General features: G+C 36.6%; 1 protein-coding gene across 1 annotated transcript; it reads right to left on the bottom strand.

Annotated features, from left to right (window-relative positions):
• Nucleotides 1–4,331: 4,331 nt before the first annotated feature.
• On the bottom strand, nt 4,332–9,705 carry LOC137958800 (chromatin assembly factor 1 subunit FAS1-like). The gene is made up of 12 exons (XM_068805938.1): nt 9,419–9,705; nt 8,719–9,272; nt 8,520–8,619; nt 7,477–7,624; nt 7,245–7,368; nt 6,651–7,042; nt 6,229–6,579; nt 6,057–6,138; nt 5,830–5,970; nt 5,012–5,572; nt 4,872–4,917; nt 4,332–4,777 (listed from the first exon to the last, which is right to left on the bottom strand). The coding sequence occupies exons 2-12, from the start codon at nt 9,196–9,198 to the stop codon at nt 4,620–4,622; spliced, it is 2,583 nt and encodes an 860-aa protein (XP_068662039.1). The 5' UTR covers nt 9,199–9,272; nt 9,419–9,705; the 3' UTR covers nt 4,332–4,619.
• Between the last annotated feature and the right edge of the window lie 4,537 nt (nt 9,706–14,242).

Genomic DNA, 14,242 nt, shown 5'->3' with positions numbered 1-14,242 from the left:
TTGTGGTAAGATAAGCATGCAAAAATTAATTGTTGGTGTGAAAAGAAAAAAGGACAAGGCCAACATTTTTGGCAAAAGAAAAAGAGTAACTTGTATGAACCCACTCAAAGGGAACCACAAAAAAAAAAGATATTTGTGAATGCAGGTCAATGAACATGAAATGTGCCTCAAAGGCCAAGGAAGAGGAAGAAGTTGGTTTTTAGATAGGGGTTGTTCAATAAACATGACTAGAGACGAGCTTGCTTATACATATAGAACACAAGGATGGAGTGGTCTAGTATGGAGATGGTCAATGGCACATCAAGTGGACTCAGACTATAAGTATATACCCCTATCCGACTATAGAGGATGTTTTATTTGTAGAGGGTCTAAAATCTCTTGAGAATAAGTTAATGATGTGACAAGGGATTCAAGGTTGAGTTTGGGCTGAATAGATGTCAAGTATATTTGAATTCCAAACCATTTTTTTATGCACATAAGAAGGGAAATGTGTTTGTCCTAAGTTTAGATGACTTGTTTAAAAATAAAGTAGCATGATTCCTGGCTAATGGTGAGACACTACTTTATGGCACAAAAGGTTAGGGTATGTTGGTATGAAACTTTTGAAAATATTTCATCAAAATGTAGTACTCAAGGTTTGCCTAAAATTAGTTTTGAAAAATAATTTCTATGTGATGTATGTATGACAGGCAACCATTTAAAAAATGTATTCAACCCCAAGAAAGTAATTTCCACCTCCAAGCGCCAACAATCATTTGTGTGCATCTGTGAAAAACATTAAGTCTTGGTAATAATGGACAATAACACTAGATATGCTATTTCTTGTTCATAAAAGTGATGTTCTTAGGGAGTTTATGAAATGGGCTCTTTGGTTTAAAATGAAATTAATTGCAACATCATTAGAATAGGGAGTGAAAGAGAAGGTGAGTTTCTAGGAGAATCTAAGTAGTATTGTGATAGTAAAAGCTATAGGTACTACTTTTCAGCCCCTAGAACACCCCAACAAAATGGGGTTGCTGAGAGGTAAATATAACTCTCCAAGAAGTGTGTAGTGCAATGTTAAATGAATATAGTCTACTAGCTACCTTTTGTGAAGAATTAGTCAGTTTAAATTGTTATATTGTTAACAAAGTATACTTAAGATCCAAATCAAGACATATGAATTATGGAAGGGAAGATCACCTAACATTGGATATTCAAAGTGTTTGGGTGTAAATGTTACAGATTAAACACCAAGGATCACTTAAACAAATTGGATCCGATGAAGGTATATTTCTAGGATACTCTACTAGAAACAAGGCCTATAGAGTATTCAATAGAAGAACCCTGACAGCAAAAAACCCATTCATGTTAAATTTGATGAAAGTCAACCAAGGAAATTTGTCCCTACTTATGAAAACAATGATCAAAATGAAGAAAAGGCTCACGAAGATTTAAGAAAATTAAAAAAAATCCACAACTAAATGATTCTCTTGATATCACACTACCACCCATAGCTAAAGAAACAAGTTAAATCATCTTAGTAAACTAATCATTGGAGAACCTAGTGGCCTCCTAGATTCACTAGAAGCCAAACTCAAAAGGGAATAGATCAAACCTTTATTTTCCAATTAGTCCCAAAAACATTAAAGAAACTCTAAAAGAGTCTGATTGAATTGATGTTATGAAAGATGAACTAGATCAATTTAGTAAGATTAATGTGTGGGAATTGGTGTCTTTACCTAAAGGGCAAAAATTTATTGGAACAAAGTGTGTGTTTAGAAATGTTAGAAGACATAAGTAATATTGAGTGGCATTCATGTAAAAATCTCATATGTTTTATCCTTCCTCTCAACCTATTAGGGTAGAGGGCATAGATTTAATTCCTTGTTTTACATTATTATAAATAGAGTAAGGGGGGGATAGGGACTCATTCAATCTCACTAATCCTCTCCCTACCTTTGTCTCACGTGGTTTCTCCTCTCTCTTTCAACCGAGCTCTCTCTCTCTCTCTCTCTCTCCTTCTAACTTTCTCTTCTTCTTCTCTCCTCCTTCTCTTACTTCTAGTTACATTAACTACAACCATGGAATCTTGAAAAACAACATGGTATCAAAGTAGTGATTTCAGGATTCCATGAGTTATTTCATCTATTTGCTCGATTGATCAAAGATGCATGGTAAGATACTAATTCAAAGTAACTTTGTCGGAAATCAGATAAAAGTGTTTAGTTGTTAATTTGGTTCTCATTTTGGTCAAAGACTAAGGACCAAAGGACATCTCCTCTCTCCCTTGAATTCAGAATGACTAAAAGGAGAGTACGTTTTTTTCTCTGCTCATACATACATTAAGACAACAATACAGAGTTCATGCATCCGATCAGACTTCTCCTTTCAAAACTAAGGGTTGAGTTGTTTAATTGATGAGCCTTCAGGTGTTGAGATTGCATACATTTCACATGATCATCTCCTATTACCAAAAAAAAAAAAAATTGTTGATCATGGAGAGAAATTGCTCTAGGGAAGAAGGCGATTGTCACCACGAAGACCATGCTATTTATTCTGGTAAGTGTTATTTTTTCATCATTTTGGAAACATGTTTAAGTTATGAAACGCATAACTATTTTCGACCATGCAAGTTCCACAAGAAAGCTAAAGTTGGAAATTTTCTAGTTTGGAAACACAATTCATAAAGAACAATGAAGGAAGAGCTTCCTAAACTTGGGAAGTTTCCGGTTTATGAGATTTTATATCTAAACTTGGGAAGTTTCTATTGTGTGGAGTTTTAACTTGAAACTAAAAGGAAACTAACTGGTTTCATGACGCATGAGTTAGACAAAGCTTCTGACATTGGAAACTTGATGAAACTAAACTTAATGGAAATTGCCTCTTCCGTGGAACTTACCACTTTAGTAATGGAGTCCTAAAACAATAGTATTTTTGCGTAATTATAGGGGCTTGCAAGACTAAAAAAACTGTGGTTCTAAAAAAGTAGTAATTTTAAAAGCAAAGATGTTGAAATAAAATGTAGCAATGATTTAAAAAGTAGTAATTCTATAAGAAAAAATAGTGATTTCAAAAAAAAATCACATGGAAAATAAATTATCATGAAGATAATATAGAGACAACATAAAGACATGAAGATAACAATGCTTTTCATAAAAGAGAAACTAATAAAATTTGGAGAGTTGAGGTTGTGTTTGAGATATCTAATAGTATTAGTGAGTTGAAGAGACGTTGTTTCGAAGTCTTAGATTTCTCACCTAATTATTTGGTAGGATGACTTCAATTTTTTTTGTTTATATGAAAGACACGAAAAAGGCACGTCATACAAGGACAAAGGGTTAAATAAAGGGGAATGAGAAAATTAATCGTTGTTTCCTTTTTCTTCTGTTTAAAATGGTTGACAAAAATATCATATTGATGTATTAGGTTTTTGTTTGTCATTTAGACATCTCGATAACAATATTGTTACAAAATCACTATTTATTTCTAAAGGAATTAATAGTCTCTCGCTATTGGTGTTATTATTGAAAGAAGAACAAAACATCCAATGACAGTTACATCATATTTGCATTTTTATTTTTTTACAATCCTTGATGCATTATCATCAGCCGATTTGTTCCTTGTTGTTGCATCTGGTTTCTCTCAATTATTTATCCAACTAGAGTTTGAGTTCAATCTAAACTTTGTTTCTTGTTTGCTAATTGTCATTGTTTGAGAAAGGTATTGTGGTTTAGTCCAAATAGGATGTTTTTGCCATACACTTGAACTTTTAGATAATGTTCTATGACAATTGGTTTTATATATTGATTACTCATCTACACCTTTGAGTCTTTTTGCTAGATCATACTAAAGGTTTGTAAGCATGAAATAGTTTTGCTTGGTTGGTTGTTTCTTTTCAAGCCTTGATTTTTGAAGTTTAAGTTAATTATCTACTTCAAAAGTTTAGAATCTAGTCTTTTCTACAAGAGTTCTTGTACAAAAGAATCTTTGATGGGCACCAAGATCCAGTCTTAAAGCGTATTCTTTTTGGTCTTAAAAGCTTATTCTTTTTAGAGTTAAAATTTAATATCACATGCAACCTTGAAGTTTTTGGTCAATCTAATCAATTTCTTCTCTTGGTATTTCCCTCATAACCTGGCGAAGTTAAGGAACCATTGTAGAACCTAATTGAGTTGATTCAAGTTTATTTGTACTACTATCTCTTGCTTTGACTTAGACCTATTTTTTGTTGTCTAACCATGGTAACCTCGCTCAAATTAGATCTCTTTGTATCATGTTTTTCTAACTCGAGAGAGAAGATAAAAATATGAACTTAAAGTTAAGAGTTGAAAATTTTCGAGAAGCCTTTTATAAATACAATTTGTAAAAGAACAGATCTTTCCCTTTTCTCAGTCCCGTTTCTTTCATCCTTTTACACTCGCTCTAAAACATTCATGGTTGCACAAAGGGGAAGCTGGCGCATTGATAAATGCCAAGCAGAAACCTTCAGTTGACCCTTCCCTATTAAAGTATAGTGTAACTTTAATTCTCACTAAACCCAATAAAAAAAGGAAAGAGTGACGTATATACATGTTCTGACGATTGCATTCCACTGCTGGTTCAGGACATGCGAATGAATGGCCTTCACTGCTGGTTCGCTACGGAGGAGAATTGGGGTCATCAACATGAGTTTTTTCTGTTTTAGGTTTTCTGCACGGAGGAGAATCGGATAAATTGACTGTTTGGCCTGATGCAGGCATGCACCGTTTGGAGAAAAAACTGGCAATGATTCCCTTTCTTTTGAAGTCACCTTTAACTGCAAGATTTGAGAAGAGAAAACAAAATGTCGATATTGACAGCTTCAAATGCTTGTTAAAAAATGCAGCATTTTGTGCAGAAATGTGTCGCACCTGGAGACGCAGATAAACCAAGCTTGTTCAAAATCTCCTTCTTAACCTACGAGAAGGAACAACCATCCAGCCATCAGATTACTCTTTCAAGGCTAACGCTCAAAATTAACACACATGTTTCTTCCATAAATTAGTCTCACCTGCCACCGATGATCCACAAATTCTGCAATCTCTCGTACTTTATTCCTCAGCTGATTTTTAGGGGCATCTGGAAACTTCCGCTGCAAGGTCTCCACCACTTTATTGATCCCACTAGGACAGGACTGAATGGTGCTTACAATTTTGGGCAAATAATTGTCTGATAAAACTGTTCCAGTTGCTGGTGTTGCAGCAATTATCTTACACTGCGACAGGGAAGCCTCTTGATCTGTAATCACCTTGTCACTATGATCCACCTGTATCCCTATATATGCACCTTCAAAGCAAGGCCGAATGCTAAGAGCTTGCAAACAGACCTGTTCGAGCTTGGTTGTTCCACTAATATCTTCAGCAGTAATCAGTGCAGATTTTTCATGCTTTAAATTGGTGATTATCAATGGCTGGTTCTTTCGGAGAGCATGATCAGTTATACCACTAAGATACTTCGCACTACGAAGCAGAGATTTGAACTCTTCAATTTTGGCATCTTCTTTGAAACAACTTGGTGAGCTTCCGATTGCATTATCAGCAGAATCAATTTCCATTCTGTCCACTTGCACTCCCTGCAACGGAAAGCAAATCACAGTTGAACTTAATAAATTGCAACTTTCATTAAAGAGGACCCAAACCACAACTGATGTAGATTCCTTGCTTCTTCGGGCAGAATGATTTTTGCATATATTCCAACTTCCCTTCAGAATTAAGATCCAGAAAAACTTACTTCACTTGTACATGAGAAATATCCAATTTGCTTTTGATGCAGGGCAGATGAACAGGATTTTAGACAAAAACGAAACCAACTAAAGCACAGGGGAGGTACCTCATCCTCTGAAAGATAACCATCAGGCACCATGAAGCTGTCTTCACTTCCATCCGCATCTTCATCTTTTGAGTCTCCTTCCTCCAATGTTTCCTCCCCGGCATCTTTTTCACAGTCAGATAAGCTCTCACCTGGCTCCTCCTAGATGAGGAAGAACATCAGTTAGTTAATATTAATATCTTTTCCACATTAACAAATTCCAAGCCTGCAAAAGTAATTAATATTACCTCCTCCCATTCCTCATCACTATCAACATCATAGTCCAAGTTGGGGTCCTTTTTAAAAGGGCAACGAGGTCCAACTACATCACTGCAGAACCCGATGTAAGTCAAGTAAGGAAAATAAAAAAAGAAACACTAATATCAATGATGATGGTTAACAGTAGAAAATGTAAAATACCTTTTCCTAGAAATGGTTCCATAATAAGCTGGCCTGTGGCTCTTATCAAACTGCAACAACTTTCTACGCCTATTGCACAATGGGATGGTTGCTGCAGAACTATCAACATTAATAATACGTGATGAAATATCATCATAACCAACGGTTTCTTCCCACACATCAACAAGCTTCTCTGGGCTTGTCCCCTTAAGTGGGGTTGTTAGTGTCTTTGAAGGTTCAGCTTTGGATGATGTCCCCTGAAGCTTGAGTTCCTTGATGAGAGGTCTTTTTGGCTTACACCGGATGCCCCAATGCTGAGACTTGCTGCAACAAATAGATTGACTCAATTTGATCCACATAGCCATATGAGACCTGCAGATAGAAGCTTAAAAAAGTCAGACATAGGGAGTAATGGAGGGGAAAGGGGAAAATTTAATACTGACTTCAGAAGCTCAGAGGAATCAGTGTCATTTGTCCTGAACAAAGCAGCATCCATTGAAGATGTAACAGCATTATGTGTATCATCACTTATTCCAGAAGGAACCAGTTTAGAATTTGTTAACAATCTTTGATCCAGTGAATCTTCATTGCTTGCTTTTTTTTTTGAACCAACTTCATTGCTTGCTTTCCTTTTAAATAAACGCTCCATCAATGTGGCTTGCTTTTGAATTGCAAGCTGCTTTTTCAACTCAGCTCCTTCCTTTTCTCGGCGTCTTTGTTCCTTCTCAGCTTCCTCTTGCTGCCTCTGAAGTTGCTTTTTTAGTTCAGCCTCCTCTTTCTCACGCTGTCTTTCTTCTTTCTCAGCTTCATCTTGTAAACGCTTCCTTTCCTTTTCCTGCGATGAAATAAAAGCTCTTTATAAAAATCTATGCCGTTCTTCTAAAACAGGTTTAGTTCAATATCACAACTACAAATTCCTGTCCATATTCTAGGTTCACAAAGTAATCTTACAAATGAGTATTAAATCAATGGAACTTGTTCTTGTTTTGACTAGATCCATATAAGATGTGAGAAACACTTGTCAAGAATAAACTTACACTGTGCAATTTCTCTTTCAGTAAGTCACGATCTGCTCGTTTCTTCTCCTTCTCAACCTCACGTTTATTTCTTTCAAGCTCCTTGATCATTTCCTTCTCCTTTAGTTTTGCTTCCTTAGCAGCCCTATAATCAACGTAGAGGCTTCAGCAGGGGACCAAATTTTGAAGGCAAAGAAAGAAAATAAAAAAATAACCAAAACAGAGTGTGACAGGAAAGATTTTCAGTACATACAGTTCAGCACCATTCTTCTGCAGCAAGTTTTCAACAAAGGCACGAATTTGCTTCTCATTTAACGTTTTACCGAGTTTCTCATATGCTTTTGTCAGATCAAGCTTATTGCCAGGATGAGCATTGGAATTTGATAACAATGAAACCATGGCTGGCACAAAAAAAAAAAAAAAATCACAATGAGTGCAGCACTCTGAAAAGAATATTCAGAACGTTTGCTAACTGAGTTCAGAATTAGAGGAAACGTGGAAAGTGGTTACAAATTGACCATTCACAAGTGGTTCAAAGAAACAGTATCTGAGCATAGTTAACAAAAAAAAAAAAAAAAGACATAAAATGAACCTAACAAGAAAGCAATTTTGTCTTCTACCAAATGACTTTTACAAAAAAAAATTCTAAAATCAATAAATGTAACAAACTTGAATCCCCTTCCATATCACAAATAGCCTTTACTACACTTCAAAAGGTCAAAAACATATCCTTCAGGGAAATTAGCAATTTGACATCTTCATCATCGTGTAAAGATTTCAAGACAAGAAAAAACCATTAGCAGACTCTCTAAAGCTCCATTTCCAGGGAAATATTTTTAAATGAGACAGAGTGGATAAGCACATCAATAAAGGAGAACTATAACTACAAAATGTTTATCCAAATTGCTGACCATCATATGGTGCAACTACATCAACCAGAAAGCACACATGCACTTCGTCAACATATGCATTTAAGTTCTCATTTGATTCATATAAAGAACAAATCAATCATGTTATCGTAGCAATGAATCATAGTTACGAACTTACAATTATCATGAACTGGAATTTTAACCTCCAACTACTATACCAGTTTCAATATAAGTTATCCACAATTTCTGCAGGCTCATCATGGCACATTGAATAAATAACTTTCATTCTCAGCCAACAAGAAAAACAGTAAGAAACTCCCTATCTTTTTTCTATCTATGACATAACATGTTTTAATCTCACTCTAGATATGGTAAAAAATAAAACGATAATTTAACGTGACGCATTCGATGGGAAATATTTTCTTACTCGAAAGGGCAGCAATTCTGTCTTGGATTTTCTTTCGACAATTGCGCCTAATACTCAAAACACCACGATGAGCTTTCGGCAGCAATTTCAAATCCCTTGTCTGAGAAAAGTTAATCACAACAACATTTGCAGATAAAGAAACGTTAAACGAGTATTCATTCTCCAAAATGCCATATAAACAAGCTAGCGTCAGCCTCACCTCCCAACACCAAAGACAAGACTCCGAGTTGTCCTCCAACACGTCAGCATCTGCATTTGCTACTCCATACATTGATCTTTGCCCCACAAAGAGCACTGAACTTCGCACGGAGGCCAGAGTAGTTCCCTCCGTCGTCTTCGTTTTCTCATAGATTTCCTCTACTAAATTAGAAAACGGAAGACTGCTCTCTTCCAATAAGTAAGCGACGACGGCATTGCACGAATTAGCGGACAACCCAACGCCCGCCTCCAAGCTTATCTTTTGACTCAAAATCTCTCTATAATACGCGTACAAGTTCTCGATCTCCAGTCTATAATCCGAAAGAAGAGCTTCCCTATCTTCTGTCCCAATGAGTTCATCCATAGACATTCGCTTCCTTTTTGAAGGCTTCTTGGCTAACTTTTCCAGAGATTTGGGATCCATATCAGATTGATTAGATCCGACAACCAGAGAACCATCAGCATTGAGCCTATCCACCATTCTTGAAAGTTGAGCAAGAACCAAAGAACGAACGAGGCCTTGCTTTCGAGGCCTGAATCTTCACAGTTTTTTACCTGCAAACAACCAAATAAGAAAAGAAACGCCTTAAGTTGTATAATCAAAATGTCCCCTCATCTTTAGGGTTTCTGAAAGCGCAGAGACACCAAGATCGACCCTCTCAATGGAAACTCCAAAATGCTAACTGAGATAGTAAGACGACCTTCAGAACCAACTGAACGGCTTCAGCAAGTCAACATAGCATCCCCTCGTTTACTCGCACCGCAAAGACTTCTGGCCGTTCAAGTACTCCAGAACGAAGCCGACCCAGGAAATCGACTGTACAAACGATGAGAACATCCCAAAAGAAAATACGAATTCGTGGAATGGTATTGTGGTGTTTGGCTTTGCGCATCTGGTTTTTCGGGGACGAGAAGGAAAGATGTTCGACAAGGTGAGAGGAAGATCGAACGGTCGTTAGCGAGGGTAAGGCGCCTGGTCAGTCCAGCTACAAAGACTTTTTTTGAAGTTTAATGCATTTGAGGGAACAGGTTCCCGCCAAGTGCCGCTAGATTTGCCTCCAAAGTGTCCATGCGAAAAGAAAATGAACGACGAGCCATTTCGCGCCCTGGATGGACGTCTTTCTTGTAATATCTGATAACCTACGCGACGGTACGCTTATTTTCTTTTTCTCTAGAAAATTAAACGAGGGACTAATCAAGTTACAAGAAATAAGGTATGCTTGTGAGCAAAAAAAATTAAATACATTCATGAAATCAATAAAAAAACTAAAAAGCGGAAACCTAAGAAATTTACAGATAAATTCCAAGAATTTCCAGAAAGCATTTAGTCTATCCAAGGTCCGGTTGATGGAGAACACAAGCTTATTTGCTAGACCATATCCATTTTTCATGTACCACTTCCTACAATGCTGTCATCATATCTACTTATTAAAATGTATTTGCCATCTTCACCATTATTTCATTCTTACTTAGTTTCTTAAATTTTTTTATTTAATTCTATTTTTTTCTTTTCTTTACCGCCTTTTTTTTTCAAGTGTTCTTCTTATCATTTTGGACCCTAGCTACTCACTAATAGGGGAGGCCAATATTAGGAATTGGCTTAAGATCACTTTTTTTTCTTAAATGCTTTATGATTGAGATAAAGATAAAACCCATAGAATTTGATATTATCTCAAATTGTAATTCTAAGCAATGTAAACTCCTCTTAGTGATGATGCTTATCATATTAAATTTTATCTCTTTGTAACCTAAAAATACTTATATTGGTATCAGAGCTTTCGATCGATAATCCTTCTTCTCCTTGAAGACTCGATCGAAGCTCCTATTCCCGTTCCCATCCACGCACCCAAGAAAAAAATCCCCCCTTCTATTTTTTTTTTCTCCATCCTTTGTTTCATTTGGCCCTCCAACCCAGAACGCCCTGAGCCACCACCGTCGTCGCCTCACTACCACCGAGGGCCATCGACAGCATCACATCACTGCCGCCATCGACAACATCATGCCTCTGGCACCGTCAACAAAGCCAAATTGTCACCGCCACCAAGCTACCGTCGAAGGCCATCCCATAGTCGCATGTGGGCTTGAGCTTATTTTCCAACACGAAGTGTAGGATTATAACAAATATATCCTTTCCGAGTTCGAGAATACCCCAAAAAATTAAACTTTAGAGACCAAGGATTAAGTTTACTTTTATATGGTGAAGTATCATGAACAAAACTTGTGTAACCAAATACTTTAAGAGAAAGCGAAAATGGATCTTCACCATGAAACAAAACAGAATACGGACTTTGATTTCAAAGCACTAATGAAGGTAACCTATTGATAAGAAAGCAAGCAGTAAGAATAGCCTGAGGCTAATAAAAGAAGGGTACATTCATCGAGTAGAGGAGATCCCGAGCAACTTCAAGGAGGTAACGATTCTTTCTTTCAGCAACACCATTTTGTTGAGGGGTATAGGCACATGATGTTTGACGAAAAAGCCCATTACCCTCACATAACAATTCAAAATCGTTAGACAAATATTCCTTAGCATTATCAAATCTAAGGAATTGAATTTTTTCCCCAAATTGCGTTAGAACCATTGCATGAAAGTTTTTTAAAATAGAAAGAATTTATGAACGTTCTTTAAACAAAAACAACCAAGTCACTTAGGTAAAATCGTCCACAAAAGTAACAAAATATTAAAACTTGAGAAATGTTAGAGACCTTTAAAGGTCCCCATACATCAGAATGTATTTATGCAAACAGAGTAGTACTATTAGTTGTAAGACGAGGAGAATATGTACTACTAACATACTTAATTAACATGTCTCACAATTAAAATTAGACAAAGATTTAAGAGATGGAACTAAAGAACGAAGTGACGAGGTAAATCAATGACCAAGCCGGTTGGGCCAAAGTTGAGCCACGGATGTAGTGGATGAACTAACAGCTACTGGTGGAAGAGTAAAATAGTATAAGCCCCCTTTTTATGGACGCCACCAATCACATGTTTTGAAGTTAGATCCTGAAATATACACGAAGATAGTGAGAAAGTGATAGAAAAATTCAATTGTTTGGTTAATTGACTAACGAAGAGCAAATTTAACGAAAGTTGAGGAATAAATAACATATCTTGAAGAGGAATAGACGCGGTAAGAGAGGAACCCTTGCTAAGCACCTTGGTTTGGGAACCATTAGCAATAGTAACAAATTTATGAGGAAGACATGGAGACAATGAATGAAGCATGTGTTTGTTACTTGGTAAGTGGTCGAAAGCCCCGGAGTCAATGATCCAAGAGCAAGGGGTTGAAGAGGAAGAAAGCATACTTGAGGCAATGGTAGTGGCAAAAGTAGATCCTGATGGAGTAGAGGACTGATCCAATAAGGATTTCAACTTTTGAATTGCAACATAGTCTTTCGTAGAAATAGTTACATTCCTAGAATGAGAATCAATCTTATCCTCCTTTTACTCATTAGTGATTGAGGCCGGATTGGTTGTGGCCCAATCAGGTTTGCCATAGATTTCCAGCATGAATCCACAAGATGGTTCGGACCACCACAGTAAGTGCACACACGAGGCTCAATGCGGGAATGGGGCGGACCCGTTCGACCACCTCTATTGTGGCCTCCTCTTGTATTTCTATTGTGTCTTCAGAATTGGGATGATGTACCCCAATTACCAGAGAACATAGTTGATGGAGCATCAATCAGAGGAGGAGATGGATCAGGAATCTATAACAATGTGGCACTTATGTCATCAAAAGAAGGCAGGGTAGAGGAACTAAGAAGTTGAGTCTTAGCCACCTCTAGATAAGGCTTAAAATTGGTAAGGCAAATAGCTTCTGCTAGGGCCTCATGCTATTTTTCTTTAACAACAATGTCGATAGAGTATGGTTGAGTAAGTTTTCATTATTGGAGAAGATCACAAAATCGGGCCAGAAACTCATGAATAATATCTCCTTCTTTGGTAGTCAGCATACTTTGGACAACATCATAGACTCTTTGCAAGGACGCGGTACTTGAATAGAGTCCTTGGAAGTTTCCAAGTGGACCACATTGTTAGCAACATTCTCTTCCATACTGTTAATAAGCCAACTGCTAAGCATGTTATCATTTTTAACCAATTTACGGTAGACTTCATCTTCTACATCAATCGAAGGAGGGATTTTGAGAACATGACTTAGAAGGTCACAAGTAATGAAAACCCTCTATACCGATTGTGAACAACTAAAGTAATTGGAAAGACCTCTTAGTGGAATTGTAGTAATTCGGAGTATGTCACTCTTATTACTCAAATGTACACTCTCTATGTTGACGCAAGTCAACTGTTGAGGTCAATTGTCAAAGGGCTCAAATAACAATTATACAATGTAATTTTGAAGCACCCTTAGACCAAATTAGCTACCAAAAATAAGTAGAAAATATTTTCACGAGAATAAGCACCAAATCATGGAAAAATTAGTGCTTTTGTCAAGCGATAAGAAAAACCAGCCACTACTCAACTTCTCTTATATTTATCAAAAAAATAGAGAGAACATATGCAACTCTTATCCTTAATGCAAACTCAACCACAAAAACGAGAGCAAATGTAGATACGACCTTTCTTGAAAAATTGAGAGCAATTTCTTGGCAAAAAAATGTCCACTCATGGGAATACTTCAACACAAAAAAAATTCAATTGCTGAAGTTTAAAAATAGAAAGAAACACTAGGAATAAGTAAATGATGAAATTCTAACCATATGACGGTCATCCAACAACATAACTCAATCCCATGAGTACCATTAGATTATAGAATTGATAGAAACATATGCTGGAATCCCAAATCAACAATGTTTGATTTACATCACATAAAGATCACTGAATTCAAATTATAAAAATAGGGACAAACAACCTTTGATCAATCATGTAATTGTTACAAGCTGATCAAAACTATAACATATTTTTCGTCATAAAAGATAGATCTACACAATGTTTATGAAGATTATCTGGCTTGATGTGACTTAAGCATTCAAGAAGAGAAAAAAAATAGAAACCATAAAGAGAGAATATGAAAAAAAAATAGATTTTACTTATCTCTTCATGGCAGAATTCCTTCTATAGACAACTTCTTGAATGGAGGACATAACTACTTGAATAAGGATCCTAAACTCCATGCTCTGATACCATGTAGAAGTTAGGACCCCATGAGAAGGACTCTAGGTTAACGTCGAAGAAGAAGGAGAGAAGAGGGAGAAAGGAAAAAAAGGTGAGAGAGGAGAGTTTGGATTAAGGGAATGCGTCAAGGGAGAAGAGAGGTTGGTTGAACGATTTCTCAAAGAGAGGAGAAGGCTTGAATGCCTTATCTCTTAGCCAATGCTCTTATTTAGAGTGTTAAAAGACCCTTAGGGTTACAACTCAATAGATTAAAAGACATAATCATCCTTATGGAACATACCATAAATAACCACTTTGCCACTCATTTGATGTGTGGGCTTCTAGCCTTGAGCTTGGAGGCTTGAGCCCATCTTCCAACATATATATAGGGAGAGAGAGAGAGAGAGAC

Source organism: Aristolochia californica, unplaced genomic scaffold (genome assembly GCF_029961685.1).
Source record: "Aristolochia californica isolate CCGP_79_NKW_82.1479 unplaced genomic scaffold, dmAriCali1.0.hap1 SCAF_1, whole genome shotgun sequence".
Taxonomy (NCBI): domain Eukaryota; kingdom Viridiplantae; phylum Streptophyta; class Magnoliopsida; order Piperales; family Aristolochiaceae; genus Aristolochia; species Aristolochia californica.
This window is presented reverse-complemented; position numbering and strand designations above follow the sequence as displayed.

Coding starts and splice junctions, on each gene's coding strand:
- LOC137958800 (XM_068805938.1), bottom strand. CDS start 9,198: ATGGTGGATAGGCTCAATGCTGATGGTTCTCTGGTTGTCGGATCTAAT. Junction 5,573..5,829: donor GTTATCTTTCAGAGGATGAG/GTACCTCCCCTG, acceptor TTTCCGTTGCAG/GGAGTGCAAGTGGACAGAAT. Junction 4,778..4,871: donor TGGTTTATCTGCGTCTCCAG/GTGCGACACATT, acceptor CAAATCTTGCAG/TTAAAGGTGACTTCAAAAGA.